At 33.3% G+C, this 14,732-nt stretch overlaps 1 protein-coding gene across 4 annotated transcripts in view; it reads left to right on the top strand.

Moving 5' to 3' along the window:
* LOC106467132 (glutamate-gated chloride channel-like) overlaps positions 1-14,732 on the top strand; it is a 127,009-nt gene that overhangs the window by 87,044 nt on the left and 25,233 nt on the right. For all 4 annotated transcript variants that reach the window (XM_022395268.1, XM_022395267.1, XM_022395266.1 and 1 more), the window contains exons 3-6: positions 1,478-1,545; positions 3,790-4,013; positions 6,674-6,756; positions 8,878-9,012. In XM_022395268.1, the coding sequence (XP_022250976.1) occupies positions 1,478-1,545; positions 3,790-4,013; positions 6,674-6,756; positions 8,878-9,012 (510 nt within the window). The remainder of the gene's footprint in view (positions 1-1,477; positions 1,546-3,789; positions 4,014-6,673; positions 6,757-8,877; positions 9,013-14,732) is intronic.

The following is a 14,732-nucleotide window of genomic DNA, read 5'->3' as shown; positions in this document are numbered from 1 at the left end:
AAGAACCCGGGGATAAAACAACTTAAGTGAATCGAAGAACCCGGTGATAAAACAACTTAAGTGTCTCGAAGAACCCGGGGATGAAACAACTTAAGTGTATCTAAGAACCCGGGGATAAAACAACTTAAGTGAATCGAAGAACCCGGTGATAAAACAACTTAAGTGTCTCGAAGAACCCGGGGATGAAACAACTTAAGTGTATCTAAGAACCCGGGGATAAAACAACTTAAGTGAATCGAAGAACCCGGTGATAAAACAACTTAAGTGTCTCGAAGAACCCGGGGATGAAACAACTTAAGCATCTCGAAGAACCCGGGAATGAAACAATTTAAGCTTGATCTAATTAAGAACAACTTTTCTAAGAATTATAGGTGGATCGTTATATATATATAGTTACGTTTTGACTTCTAGTTTTTATGTTGGCGAAATTTAAACTCTCTGAGAGTTGGTAGGACGAGATAGGGTAATCTTTTGTTTTCTTTATTTATGTGATATAATTCATATATTTTAAAGGAGTCTGTTTCTTGTGAAATTCCTTGGTGTTCATTACATACTTACTTCAGAAAATATAATGTGGCAAAACCAATAGCTTCTTATTATAGTACAATTTGATATTACATAATATTGTTCAGAACCACATTTCTATAACTGAGTTGCTGTAAATAAAGTAATTATTAGTTTGTTTTCATATCTTGTCCAAACGTCTGGCTGTTTAAGGACGTTTCTGGATATAGGATCATGAGTTATATTTTATATCCTATTTTCTCGCTTTGCTCACGTTCTTTTTGTTTTTCTTGTGGTTATAAGGCAGAGTTTATTTTGGGTAGGGTCTAAATATAACATCGATTCGATCATATGAGTCTGAATATGTCTAGTTGTTGTTTTTCTTGTGGTTCCCTACCCAAAGTAAACTCTGCCTTATCCTAAATGTAACATCGATTCGATCATATGAGTCTGAATATGTCTAGTTGTTGTTTTTCTGGTGAACATGATGTCGTCGTTTTGCAGCTCGATTTTTCTAGAATTTTCAGAGAGTATTAAAACCGCTAAGAGTTTTTTTGTTAAACAATTGCGTAACGTTTGTCAAGCTTAGCTTTTTCAAACTATTTGGCAGTTTAAACACGTATATCGATAATTTGCCAAAGTCTGCTCTGTTAAATTAAACATTGGTATGTTAAGAAGCCAAGGGGGGGGGGGAGATTTACCTTTTATTTTCTATCAAACGCAGTAAATCAAATAAATAAACTCATTAAAGATTTTCCGCGAAGGTTTTCTTATTCAGAAAAGTTCTTATGTAAAATAACTTCCCGAAGAAATGATAGGGTTTTGTAATTCATATTCAAAAATAAAATATACTAATGAAAAAAAAAACTACCCAAAGAAAATATTTGACAACAGTTTAATTATCATATCTTAATCTGAAGTTGTTCGTCTCGTTTTCCTCATCTGTTATTGTTTAATTTTTGTGTTCCTATAGATGGCCCGGCCATTGTGAATGTTAACATCTATATCAGAAGTATCAGCAAAATAGATGACGTCACCATGGTAAGTTTAAGAAGGCATTTTTACATCATGAGAAGCAAGAAGCACGTTGTTGGTAGTCAGTGGTGTTGGAAGTCATGATCGCTTTGCCCTGTGTGATGTTGGCTTTCAAAATCTGCCACTTTAAATGATTAAATGGTCGTACTTCATTGTTTTTGAGTATTTGGTAAGTCGATGTGGCCCACGGGGTTTTTATTTATGTACTGAGGTGCTTTGCTCTTTCATTAGCTATATATGATAGATACATCAATTTATGTTTCAATCACGATACAGTGTTGAATGTATGACAAATAAATAATATTTTTATGCAGGTAAGCTCGAACTCTGATAGAATTGCAGTTCTCATGACAACCCTGATGCTATTCTGGATCTTTAAAAAAGAAGAGATTAAAAAAACCAAAGTTTTATGCTGTTTAAGTACATAGATGTATTTACTTATTTCTAGCACCACGGAAGCATATATTTACATTTTACATCTACTCAGATAAATGAAAAATGTTATGATAGCATACATTTTAAATAATAATTTACTTAATATCTGACAGTCGAATCATAGAACTGTAAATACATAATTAGTAGACATAAAAACAAGAATTATATAAGCAACGTTAGACTATTTTTACCTTTCATTTTAAGCGACGTTTCGGGCGGAGTGAGCCTGAGAAAGTGAGTTGCCCGAAACGCTGCTTAAAATAAAAAGTCAGAAAGACTGATATTAGGTTTTTTGTGTGTCGCTTTAATTATAATGTTTTATTATCTGAGTAAGTACAATGTTTGGTTGGAGTTACAGAATGAATATTATGGCTATTAACACTGCATGTACAAAACGTTAATTCTAAACATTTACGTTTTTTTTTTTTTCTACAAACATTCTGGTACGTCTTAGAGTTTATTATGCCCATTTTTATTTTTACCAATCACAATTAACATCCATCGCCGTCTACCAATCACCATGAACATTGACCAGTGTTTACCAATCACCATTGACATCCCCCATTGTTGTTTACCAGTCACAATTAATATTCACCACTGTTGACCAATCACCATTAATATCCACAGCAGAATCTCAACTAGTGATATAAAAAACTTCATGATCTTCAATGAGATAATATAAATATATATAAAGATAATTGGAAATCGTAAATTTTAACATAAACCTTAAACATTATAACGGTATTTTAAGGCCTAGCTGATGTAATTAGCTCTAATTCAAAATTTATATGCAAAATTTGTAGGCTTACTGTTAGATGTCGTTAATGATTTTTTTAGAGTACTTATAATAAACGACGCTCTCTCTCTCTTTCTCCATCTCAAGAGTGAAATCATTTGGCGATAAGCCAAGTAAATAAAAAATGTCATTTAACTAAAAAACACAGTCTAAAAGTATGTGAAAAGTGTAATAGACTTTGAAAATTTCGGTTATTTTGTTTTCATTACGCTATAGTTATGGTATCCTTGGCCTAAATATCTCGGTATTTAGCATCTTTGACTTGTTTCGTTGCAAAGTTAATATATTTTATATCTTCTTTTTCTCATAGTACGTGCATTTTCTGACACATAGTTTCTATTCTGTGTTAAAAACCTTATTAGGACAACCAAACCCTTTTATCCCTGACTGCAGAAAAGTTCTTAGGAAAGTTACTTGTGTGACTAAGTTGAAATTCTTTCTAATGAAAGCTGTCGATCACAACCAAGCCAAATCTTTAAATATATTTTGTTGTTGTTGCTAGAAATGGTAGTTTTAAGTGGTTTAACCATTGAAAATAGGCACTTCCAAAAACATATATGTATATATATTATTTTGAACATAAAAAACATTGAAATGGCTTTAAAATGTGTGCTAATTTTTACTTTATTATCACTAAATTTAATTGGCTAAAGCATTTGAATGGCTTAGCAAAGACTAGAGTTCGAATCCTACCGAATTTCACTTGTTATGTTTAAACTATACCTAACTAAATATTAATTTTCATCTTCGCTAGAAGTCTTGAATAATATTATCGTGTCTATTTCTTTGTCCTCTTCTACTCTGATTATCGTTTAGACAATTATATATATATATATATATTTATATATGCCCAAGCAAGCCATGAAATTATTATTTTATTGGCTAATTTCTTATACATATATCCGTGACTGAAGTGAATCAATACCTAGCCAGTGAACGTACGTTTAATCCCTGAAATTAATTTGATATAAGTTTATTTTAAAGCACCATCTACATCTGAAAACTCTTTTTTATTTCAGGAATATAGCGTGCAGTTAACCTTCAGAGAACAGTGGCGAGACGAAAGGCTGGAGTTCGACGACATGAATGGACAGATGGCTTATTTAACCCTAACCGATCCAAACAAAATCTGGAAACCCGATCTTTTTTTCTCCAATGAAAAGGAGGGGCATTTCCATGACATCATCATGCCAAACGTGTTACTTCGAATTTATCCAAATGGAGAAGTCTTGTACAGTATAAGGTACTTTAATTCATTTTAGTGTAAGGAATACTTAACAGCTGATATATTTAATATATATTTGTATGCAAGTTAGTAACAACATAAAATCTTATCCTAGAAAACTTATAGTTGCTAGCAAAAAAATATACGTATATTTATCGTAGCTACATACTTTATCAATACCTCACGCCTACATAAAACATTTGAGATACTCAAGTTTACAAAGTCTTAAATATATATATATTAACCAATTCATTTCTTACACGTAATATGAGAAGAATTACGTCACATTTATTAAAGTCGCCCTCTCGTAACGACTCGTAAAACTAAACAAATTTGTTAACTTTTTTATTCAATTTGTAATTTTTGTTTTTGTCTGTTACTTTCTTTGTGCAAAGATAACACAATAGGCTATTTACACTCTGTCCACCGCGGGGAATCGGACCTCAGGTTTTTATGTTGTAAGTCCGTTAAATTACCTCTGACCTACTGGGGGACATTTCGTAGTTTATATTATTCGGCTATAATATATGCAACTAAATGGGATCTAATGATCTTTTACTGATGGTCAAGCTCGAAAAAAGGCCTCATGTTTTTTTTTCTTTCTTAAAAATTAACAATTCTAATATATGGAACGACATATTTTATTTTAAAATCGATGGAAATTCCTTTCGGATTTAACTGAAGGTTTTAAGACTGAAAATAATAGCTAAACTTTAGATATATTATCGTTTCATTTTAATATCGACACCAGGCTCTTACTTTTCCACGTGTCTCATAGATAGTTTCTTTTTTTTTTCGAAATTTGTAATGCATAATGGAGGGATTTAGATATTTTGGCAATAAAACTGGAAAAGAAAACGACTTTTACTCTCCAGTAAAAAAAAAAGCTTTTTATTTAACCAAAGCTTCGTCATTACATTTACTTTAACAGGGCTAGTTGTACGAGAACTAAGATAATAATAATAAAAACTCCTTTTTTTCAGCTAATTACACTGATGGCTTGTTTGTTTGTTTGTAGTTAAGCACATTCTACAAAATGGGCTATCTGTGCTCTGCCCACCACGGGTATCGAAACCCGGATTCTAGCGTTGTAAGTCCGCAGACATACCGCTGTGATACTAGGGGGCTCCCTGATGGCACTGAAATGGCCAAACGTTGCCAGAAGTAAAAAAGTTTCTATTATTATCTGGAGAGTAAAGATTGTTGTTGTTGTTGTTTTTCTGAGCAAGCATCAGTTTACATAGTTTCATGAAATATAAAATACCTATACGATATTTTGATAACTTAACGATGTAAGCTATAATTTTACAAAATCACTAAATAAAGTAGCGATTGGAACTACTTGAAAAACGTTGCATCATATAATAGCTTTGTAAATTGAATGTTATAAATCCAACCATACGATAAAAAGTTCTACTTATTTCTTGATTTTCACTTTTTGTTGTGAATTTTCTATCTGAGTCATGAAAGTATCCTTTTACTGTGTGATTACTACCTGATTATAACGATCGGAACAAAAGATAATATATGCGTTGTTAACTAAATTATTGGCCCTTAACCCTTTTCGAGCGAAAGCCTCTGGCATTTGGTAAATTAAATCTTCTAAGAACGTAAATGCTAATGAAAATCTTGTTTTTATTCGACGCACGTCACTAAAGCATTGAGACTTAAGAAGACATATGGTCTAACTAGAAACGTCTATGAAAAACTTTAAAAATATCTGTAATAAGTGGAACAAAAACTAAGTTTATTAAAAAAAAAAACACCTATTAACATTTGACCAAAAACACAACTAATCCAATAAGTTCGAACTGTTTCGTTGTTGGTACAATTGTAATGTAATCTTTAAAATGTTTTTTTTTAAAGCAAAGCTATCGGTTGGGTCCACCGCGGGGAATCGAACCCCGGATTTTAGTACTGTAAGCTTGTAGACTTACCATTCTCCCATTGAGATTATTTTAGAAAATTTAAATTGTTCGTTAATAATGAACTATATGAAGCAATAATTTATCTTTCTTCTCAAGTGGCCCCACCTAGTGGCACAGCGGAATGTGTGCGGACTTATACTGCTAGAAACCAGGTTTCCATACCCGTGACGGGCAGAGCACAGATAGCCCTTTGTGTAGCTTTGTGCTTGATAACAAAGAACTGCTCAAGTGTTAAAATATTCTATTTATTTCATAGAACAATCAGCTTATTATGCTGTCCTAAATGATGCTTTCATAGACCATTAACCCTAAACTTGAAGAGTTGAGTATTCTCTAATAAATGTTTTTAGCTCAAACCAGAAAATATTTTATTATTAAACGTAGTAATGTAACTAGCACACTTATATGTAATATAAAAGGAACTTTCAGGAATTACTTGCCAAGAATGTCAATAACAAATAAGTAAAACTATTTCACCGTTTTGTATATCTGAATGCAAAGTTGAATAAATAGATTTAAATCAATTAGTAATTTTTTTCAAGTGTAGCTTGTGTTTATTGATCAATATACATTTCTCACGAGGACGGTTTCAGAACTTAGGCACTCTGTGTGACAAAGGCTCGTCATTTAAGTTCTTTTTCAACGAAAACATAATAATAATAACATTTATTATTAATAAATAATAATAATAGTGATAATAAGTATTATTAAGATATAAATAAATAAATAAATATTATTTAACTCCCAAAGGATTTCGTTAATGTTATCCTGCCCAATGGACCTCAAGTACTACCCTCTGGACAAACAGACCTGTTCTATCATCATGGCCAGCTGTAAGTATATAACATAATAATATTAACCTATTATCTCTATTATCTCGATATATCATCTCGATATTAAATCAGTATAAGTTAAATAGTGTTATCATACATTTTGTGAATTATTTAAGCCCCTATCGTTGTTACTTAGCACTACCCACTGTCTGAGTGATTTTTGTCAGCGTATATTAGAACCTGATATTTATATACAGTATACTTTCATCAGTGAATAATCTCAAAGTAAAGTTTCAGGAATTATTATAATATAAGATAAATGGACTTTTGGACAGTGTCTGCATTCAGTTGTTATTCATATCAGTTAGTATGTTTCACTGAATTCAAACGAGGCATTTTTTAAAAATCGAACATCAATAGCTCAAATCGAAAACATTTTTTAAAATTATTTTTATAACTTTTACAAATCGTGAAGAAAGTTTAACGATAGCATACTGAACTCGTCTGCGTACATTTTTTTTTTGTATCCAAAACTTACCGTGTCCTGGGGAAAAAAATCGGAGTAATTTTTATCTATTGCATGAAATTAATTTTTTTCTCTCATTTAATGTTTGTCGCTTTAAACATTTTCGTTTGCAAAGACCAGTACAGGAAAGAAGTTATCATAAAAGTTTTGGAATGTTTGTAGGATAATTCGCCTATCAAGCTTAAAGTGGTCCTTACCAGCATACGGACGTATGCCTCTTAATAATACAGTTTTCTTCTCTCAAGCTTAAAACTGGCGATGGTGTCTTTTAGCAAATTTCTTGAAACAAATATACTTTCTTTCCAAACCTTCTAAAAGCACGAAACCTTTCCACTGAGCTATTTCCATCTTAATGGCTGGGTTCAAAAAAGAAAAAAAAACTACACAAAATGGTGTACAACTTAAGGCCCAAATAAAAGAAGAAGAAAAAAAAACAACGAACTTAATTTAGTTTCAACTCTTAAAAGAAACTGTTTCTATCTGGGAAAAAAAGAGGAAGAAGAAAAAATACTAAGGAACATCAGAAAGGAGTAAAAAGTAGATTTTTGAAATAAAAGACTGTTGGCAGATTGCATTAATTCATCCTTAAAGGAAACTCGAACAATCTAATTATATCAGACTCACTTTACGTCACTGCAATCGTATAATCAGCGATAAAATGTTTAGGAGAAAGAGAGCCTCATCAGCGGAGACGTAGGACTTTCGAACATTCTGGACATTGATCTGGAAATTAAATCATTGCTTTCAGAGTTGCATATATGCTTAACATTTAAGTTTATCAAGTTTCTAAACAGTAAAAGTTGTTATTGTATTTAAAGTCTCAGAAGCTACTGTCGTCATTACTGCAAGAAGCTATTTCTTTGTGAACTCAGTTATAATATTAGGAAATAAAGAAGAATGTGTACCTCAATTTTTGGATATCTATATCACTTCCTCTGTTTGCGGCCTATTTGTAGTTTAATATTAAGATCTTTGCAATTTTTTTAAATTGGTTTAGATATTTATAACCAGATTTATTCCGTGACATTCATTCATAATATAATGTAATTAAACGGTATGCGCTTCATTGCTGTTATCTTAAATAATAATATTAGAATACTGCGTATCGCAAGAAAATATGTAAGAAACTTAGACTTACGCATAGAATAAACATTAGGTAAGAGAAGAGCACTTTATGGTTCTAATTACCCTACTTAATGGTTCAGAAGCTATAGTGGTCATGATGTGAAATCTGTGTTTAAATCTAAGGTCCTACTATAAGTTAGGCACTGCTTTTTTTATACGGTTATTTTATATATACATAATTAAGCAGGGACGATATTGTGAACGTTTTTTTTTTTTTTGCAAGTTTTTAACTAACTACCCGATATCTACTTTACGCCACTGATTCAGACACTTTCGCTTGAGCCAGTTAAGAATAATTTGATTAAAGTGTTATCAATTTCATCATGAAGTAATTAATGACCCAGTTACTACCGACCAACGGATCACACCTCCCCAACTTAAGGTTTTTTGAAAGTAAGTTTGTTTGTTTTTTCAATAATAGTCCTCGTTTTGTTAAGGTCGTAACTTCAGTAGAATTTTACTGAGGACCACAAACTTATAGACTTTAACTTTTTTCTTACCAATATATTTTTTCTGGATTTCTGCGTCAGACGGATACACGACAGATGACCTGGTGTTTCTTTGGAAAGTTGGAGATCCCGTACAAGTGACCAAAAACCTCCATCTTCCTCGTTTTACGTTGGAAAAGTTCAACACTGAATACTGCACCAGCAAAACAAATACAGGTAAGTATAAACTACGTTCTGTGAACAGTACATGAAAATTTGTTACTTCCATTAAAACACAGTCTTTTACTTTGATTATCTGATTGTTACTTCCATTAAAACACAGTCTTTTACTTTGATTATCTGATCGTTACTTCCATTAAAACACAGTCTTTTACTTTGATTATCTGATTGTTAACAGTTGATGTTGATGTTTTGTAGCATCAGTGTTCAGACTTGTTTAGTACCTAAACACTGCAGCAGTTGGTGTTGATGTTTTGTAGCATCAGCGTTTAGACTTGTTTAGTACCAAAACATTGCAGCAATTGGTGTTGGTTTACTCAGACATCTTAACAACAGTTCGTTTTAGTTATGATTATCTTACTTATTATTACTGCCATTAACAACACAGTCTTTTACTTTGATTATCTGATCGTTACTTCCATTAAAAACACAGTCTTTTACTTTGATTATCTGATCGTTACTTCCATTAAAAACACAGTCTTTTACTTTGATTATCTGATCGTTACTTCCATTAAAAACACAGTCTTTTACTTTGATTATCTGAGCAGTGTTTAGGTACTAAACAAGTCTAAACGCTGATGCTACAAAACATCAACACCAACTGCTGCAGTGTTTAGATACTAAACAAGTCTAAACGCTTATACTACAAAACATCAACACCAACTGCTGTAGTGTTTAGGTACTAAACAAGTCTAAAACTAATGCTACAAAACATCAACACCAACTGCTGTAGTGTTTAGGTACTAAACAGACATGAAGACTGGTGCATTAACACCATAACCAAATGATGCAATACCTCTTCCAAGTCTAATTCAAGACATTTTGAAGTTGTTAATTTGGGTGAAATACGTGTCCGAAGTCTAACTCAAGACTTGTTGTTGTTGATTTGAGTGAGATGATGTTTCAAGTCTAACGAAAGAACAGTAAATATTGTTTATTCAAAGAGATTAATAAATTGTAACTGTAACATTCAAAGGAATGCCATATTATAAGGAATAGCAACTTGATTGTGCGTAAATAACGCTCTTCTGATACTTTATGATAAAAAATTCTTTCAAAAGTACAAATTAAATATAAAACAAATCAATAAGTACTTGTGTGACAAATAAGGCTTAGGAACATTTAACCGCGATCGTCATGGAAAAAAAAAGCGGTAACAAGTTAGTACATTTCCTATAAACGGATACAGGTTGCCAGAGCAGTACATTACGAGGGCTGATACGACAAACGAAAACAGTGCGAAATTATACGACAGTAGCCAGAATACGGAAAGCCGTAGGTCTGAATATTGAAGACATAGCAATGTAATATAATATCATAAATGTATATAAATAGCACGAGACAAGTCTTAGTTAACGATACACTTTGTTACGACGAGAATTTCGTTATCTTACCTTTAATTCATTATGTCTTTTTATGTACATATATATATATAAACAATACCCTGCACTAACAACAAGCCACTAGAATAGCGAAAGAGGCGCCACTAGCGCGAGCCTTTAACAGATGAGTATGGGTGTGTCCTGGTGGTTGTCGTGGAAGCACCGTGACTTCAAAGATTCTTGGTTTTTGTCTTCGTTTTTTTTTTTTTTTATCTCGTTGCCTCAATATCTCACTTTGCACTGAGTGCACTGTAAGAGTGACGGATAAATCTCACTATCCGGTGAGACAAGGTTATCCCACGAGTTGGCGGTAGGTACTTTCTGCGTAGTTTATCAGTTTACCTATGCATAGGTCGCCCTTTATGTAGCTTTACACAAATAGTCTGTGATAAACAGCTGTAGAAATCTTCAGGTGAAACATTCTAATTATTTAACAAGTGTCTACCTAGCAGTTGGCCAGGTGGTTAGGACGCTTGAGGGTCGCGGGTTCGAATCTCCGTCCCACCAAACATGATCAGGTGGTTAGGCACTTGAGGGTCGCTGGTTTGAATCTCCGTCCCACCAAACATGCTCGCCTTTTCAACCGTGGGTGCGTTATAATGTGACGGTCAATCCCACTATTCGTTGGTAAAAGAGTAGCCCAAGAGTTGGCGGTGGGTGGTGGTGACTAGCTGCCTTCCATCTAGTCTTACATTGCTAAATTAGGGACGGCTAACGCAGATAGCCCTCGAGTAGCTTTGCGCGAAATTCAAAATAAACCAAACCAAACTCACCAGAGGACTAAACAGTCAGGACAAAAACCCATAAGGTTCTCGTATTATCGTATCTTAGTTTGAGTTACTGAACAAATGTAAGGTAGCCATCAGCACTCGCCGCTAGAAGTGTCTTGTCTGGTTTTTGATCCGTGTAATAGAATTAGTAAAGTGTAATCGTGTAATAGAATTTGTAAAGTGTAATATGGAGTGCTAAAACGGAGGTGGCGAATCACGTGATCCATGAAACGGCACTGCCGCTGTACGCTGACGTAATCAGCTAGCATTACACCAAACTGTAATTCTTAACAAATATCAATCTATATACGTATCTTTTGATTTTTATAATAATGCCATTTAATCAAATGTATCTGATCCTCCCAGTTTGACATTATATGTGTGTGTGTGTGTGTGTAATTGGAAAAATTGTCTGATCTGACTGAAAGTTGTATATAAAAGTAATTGAAAAGTTGATAAAATTTCATAAAAATGAAAACGTCTAATAAATTAGAAAAATTAAAATCGACGTTTAGTCGTACATCAGCAACTTGACTGTGCTACAGTTTTAATCAATTTTAAAATGAATGAGGTTCTGGTAATCAAAAAGGGAAGTTCTCATTATGAAGATTCTTTTCCGTCATTCCGTTGCTTAATCAGATCCCGACATTCTGCTGATTCGACAAGAAAGGCAACTGCTTCGTTAAACATTGCTTAATTAGTTCTCTATCATCCTGCATCGATTTAGCTCTGAAGAAGCAAACCGTGGTTTTTCCTGGTTTCTGGTGCATTTCATTTTTTTTTTTTTTTTTTCGCCAGGATCGATTCGTTTAAATCGTTACTTCTGTCTTCATAAGTGTTTTAGACATTTCAGAATATTTTTTTACAGAATTGTTAAGATGACATTAAAAAAATTACTATATTACAACAGAACCTATCTTAAATAATTCCGTTATACCGGATAGTATTTAATAATGTAGATATTTTAGATATTTCCAGTATGTTTGTTTGTTTTGAATTTCGCGCAAAGCTACACAAGGGCTATCTGCGCTAACCGTCTCTAATTTAGCAGTGTAAGACTAGAGGGAAGGCAGCTAGTCATCATCACCCACCGCCAACTCTTGGGCTACTCTATTACCAACGAATAGTGGGATTGACCGTCACATAATAACGCCCCCACGGCTGAAAGGGCGAGCATGTTTGGTGTGACGGGGATTCGAACCCGCGACCCACAGATTGCGAGTCGAGTGCCCTAACCACCTGGCCATGCCGGGCCCATTTCCAGCATGATCTGACAACCGGAACGTTTATATAGAGCAGTAGACAATTTCCTTGGACTTTTATTTGTATATACTGCCATCTGGAAGTGAGTACATAAAACTTCAATGGAATTGAAAATTTAAACCTGGACAACGAAGCGCACGCGCGATAAAGTGCCAGGTCAGAGACCCTTGAACTCAATAATAATAATCCCTAATTTAGAACTACTGAGTAGAGGGAAGGTAATTAGCCAGCAGCACCCACCGCCACAAGGAATTTGAATGACTCTCTGGGATTGACTGTCACTTTTATGACGCAGAACCTGTTTAGCATAATCACATCTTGAATACAAAAATCCTCCGATCCAAAGCCTGACACGTTCATGAGCTGGCCACTCCCGATAGCTAAAACTATAAACTTATAATGAAAATAACTTTTACTTTTTTCTGTCATATACTATCTAATTTCTAATTTTAATATTTGTTAAAGTCATAAATTATGTCGCTCTTATAACTTCAAATTAAAAGACATTTGATAAATGTGTACAACTTCCATGAAAAGCTTTAAATACGTTTTAAATGATAACATTTAAATTTATCAAATATTAAAGAATCATTGGTTATGTTACCTTTTCCTTATATACCATCTAATCGTAAAGTTTCTATATTTTTTATTTATCATTTCCGTCCAGGTAAGTGAAGTCTGAATATTCATTTGTTAATTAAATAATGAATGTAAATCCATTTGTGGTAATAAATCGATATTATAAAATTATTCTATTTCAGTCACAACTATTTTTTTTTCTACTGTGTTATTGCAGCATTTTTTTTTCACTAAGTCACTTTGATCTAAACCTTAATATTAGAATACTAAATTCTATAACGTAGGCTGGTAGTTAATGAGTTAGGCTGAAGGTTGAAGATTCAAGCTACCAAAAACACTTTGCACTTTCAATTTTAGGAAACTTTTAACTGTAAAAGTCAACCAAACTATGCAGTTTATAATAGTCGCGTAGGCGGCGGGTGCTGCTGACTGGTTACCCTCCTCTGTTCAGTAGTTTTAAGATAGAAACGGTTAGGTTTGAGCCGCGGGTATCTCTGTACCTCAACCACATGGTAGCGTAAGGTTGAAGATGTAAATATCAGATGCTAATTATAATCTAAATTCTTATAACCAGGCTCTTCCCTAAGGTTGGTGTCTAATACTTGTACATCATCACCTTAAGCATATTTTAAAATAACGTGGCATTCGAATACAACTAAACTGTTGACTGTAATATCATAACCAGCCAAACTATGACACAGCTGTTGCATGACCTGAAGGTGGATTTTACGCTATTGCTGACATTACACAGATAGGCTCGAGTGTACAGTGTTTTCACATAATAGCAGGATAAAAAAAAATTCATGAACTTGAAAACATAAGAACAATGGTCCTTCATTTTCTACTCTTTTTGTTTTATTGTCGTAAACCATAATCAACATACATTGTTAAGCTTGATTCACCTGAACTCAAAAACCTCTCCCGGAATAGGCAAGTTTGATATCTAACATTTCAGGCCCGGTATGGTCAGGTGGTTAGAGTACTCGACTCGCAATCTGAGGGGCGCGGGTTCGAATACCCGTCACACCAAACATGCTCACCCTTTCAGCCGTGGGGGCATTATAATCCCACTATTCGTTAATAAGAGAGTAGCCCAAGAGTTGGCGGTGGGTGGTGATGACTAGCTGCCATTTCTTTATGCGCCATATAAAATAATCACGGTTAGTTCTCGAGGTCTGTGAGTAAACGTTGTTTAATATGATATGGTTATAATTACAATTTGAAACATGATTGTATTAATGTTTTAGAATTTTGATCAAGGTAATTGAACTGTATATCAATTATTTCAACTTTTGATAATCTTGATCTGATTGCGTTAATGTTTTAGACTTTGATCAGCTTGATCTAATAATAGTGTTTAGAATTTTGATTAGCTTTGTTTGGTTGTATTAATGTTTTAGACTTTTGATCAACTTGATCTGATTGCGTTAATGTTTTAGACTCTGATCAGCTTGATCTAATAATAGTGTTTAGAATTCTGATTAGCTTTGTTTGGTTGTATTAATATTTTAGACTTTTGATCAACTTGATCTGATTTCGTTAACGTTTTAGACTTTGATCAGATTGATTTAATTATATTATTGTTTTGCTTTTCCAGATTTAGAATTTGAATTTATTTTAATATTACAAATTCAGTGTATATATATATCGGGGCTGTAAGGCAACGAAAAAGGCAGTAAATAAATAAATAAATATTTCATTGAGTTAATTAAATTCCTAAATA

Source organism: Limulus polyphemus, unplaced genomic scaffold (assembly GCF_000517525.1).
Source record: "Limulus polyphemus unplaced genomic scaffold, Limulus_polyphemus-2.1.2 Scaffold2498, whole genome shotgun sequence".
Classification (NCBI taxonomy): Eukaryota; Metazoa; Arthropoda; class Merostomata; order Xiphosura; family Limulidae; genus Limulus; species Limulus polyphemus.
This window is presented reverse-complemented; position numbering and strand designations above follow the sequence as displayed.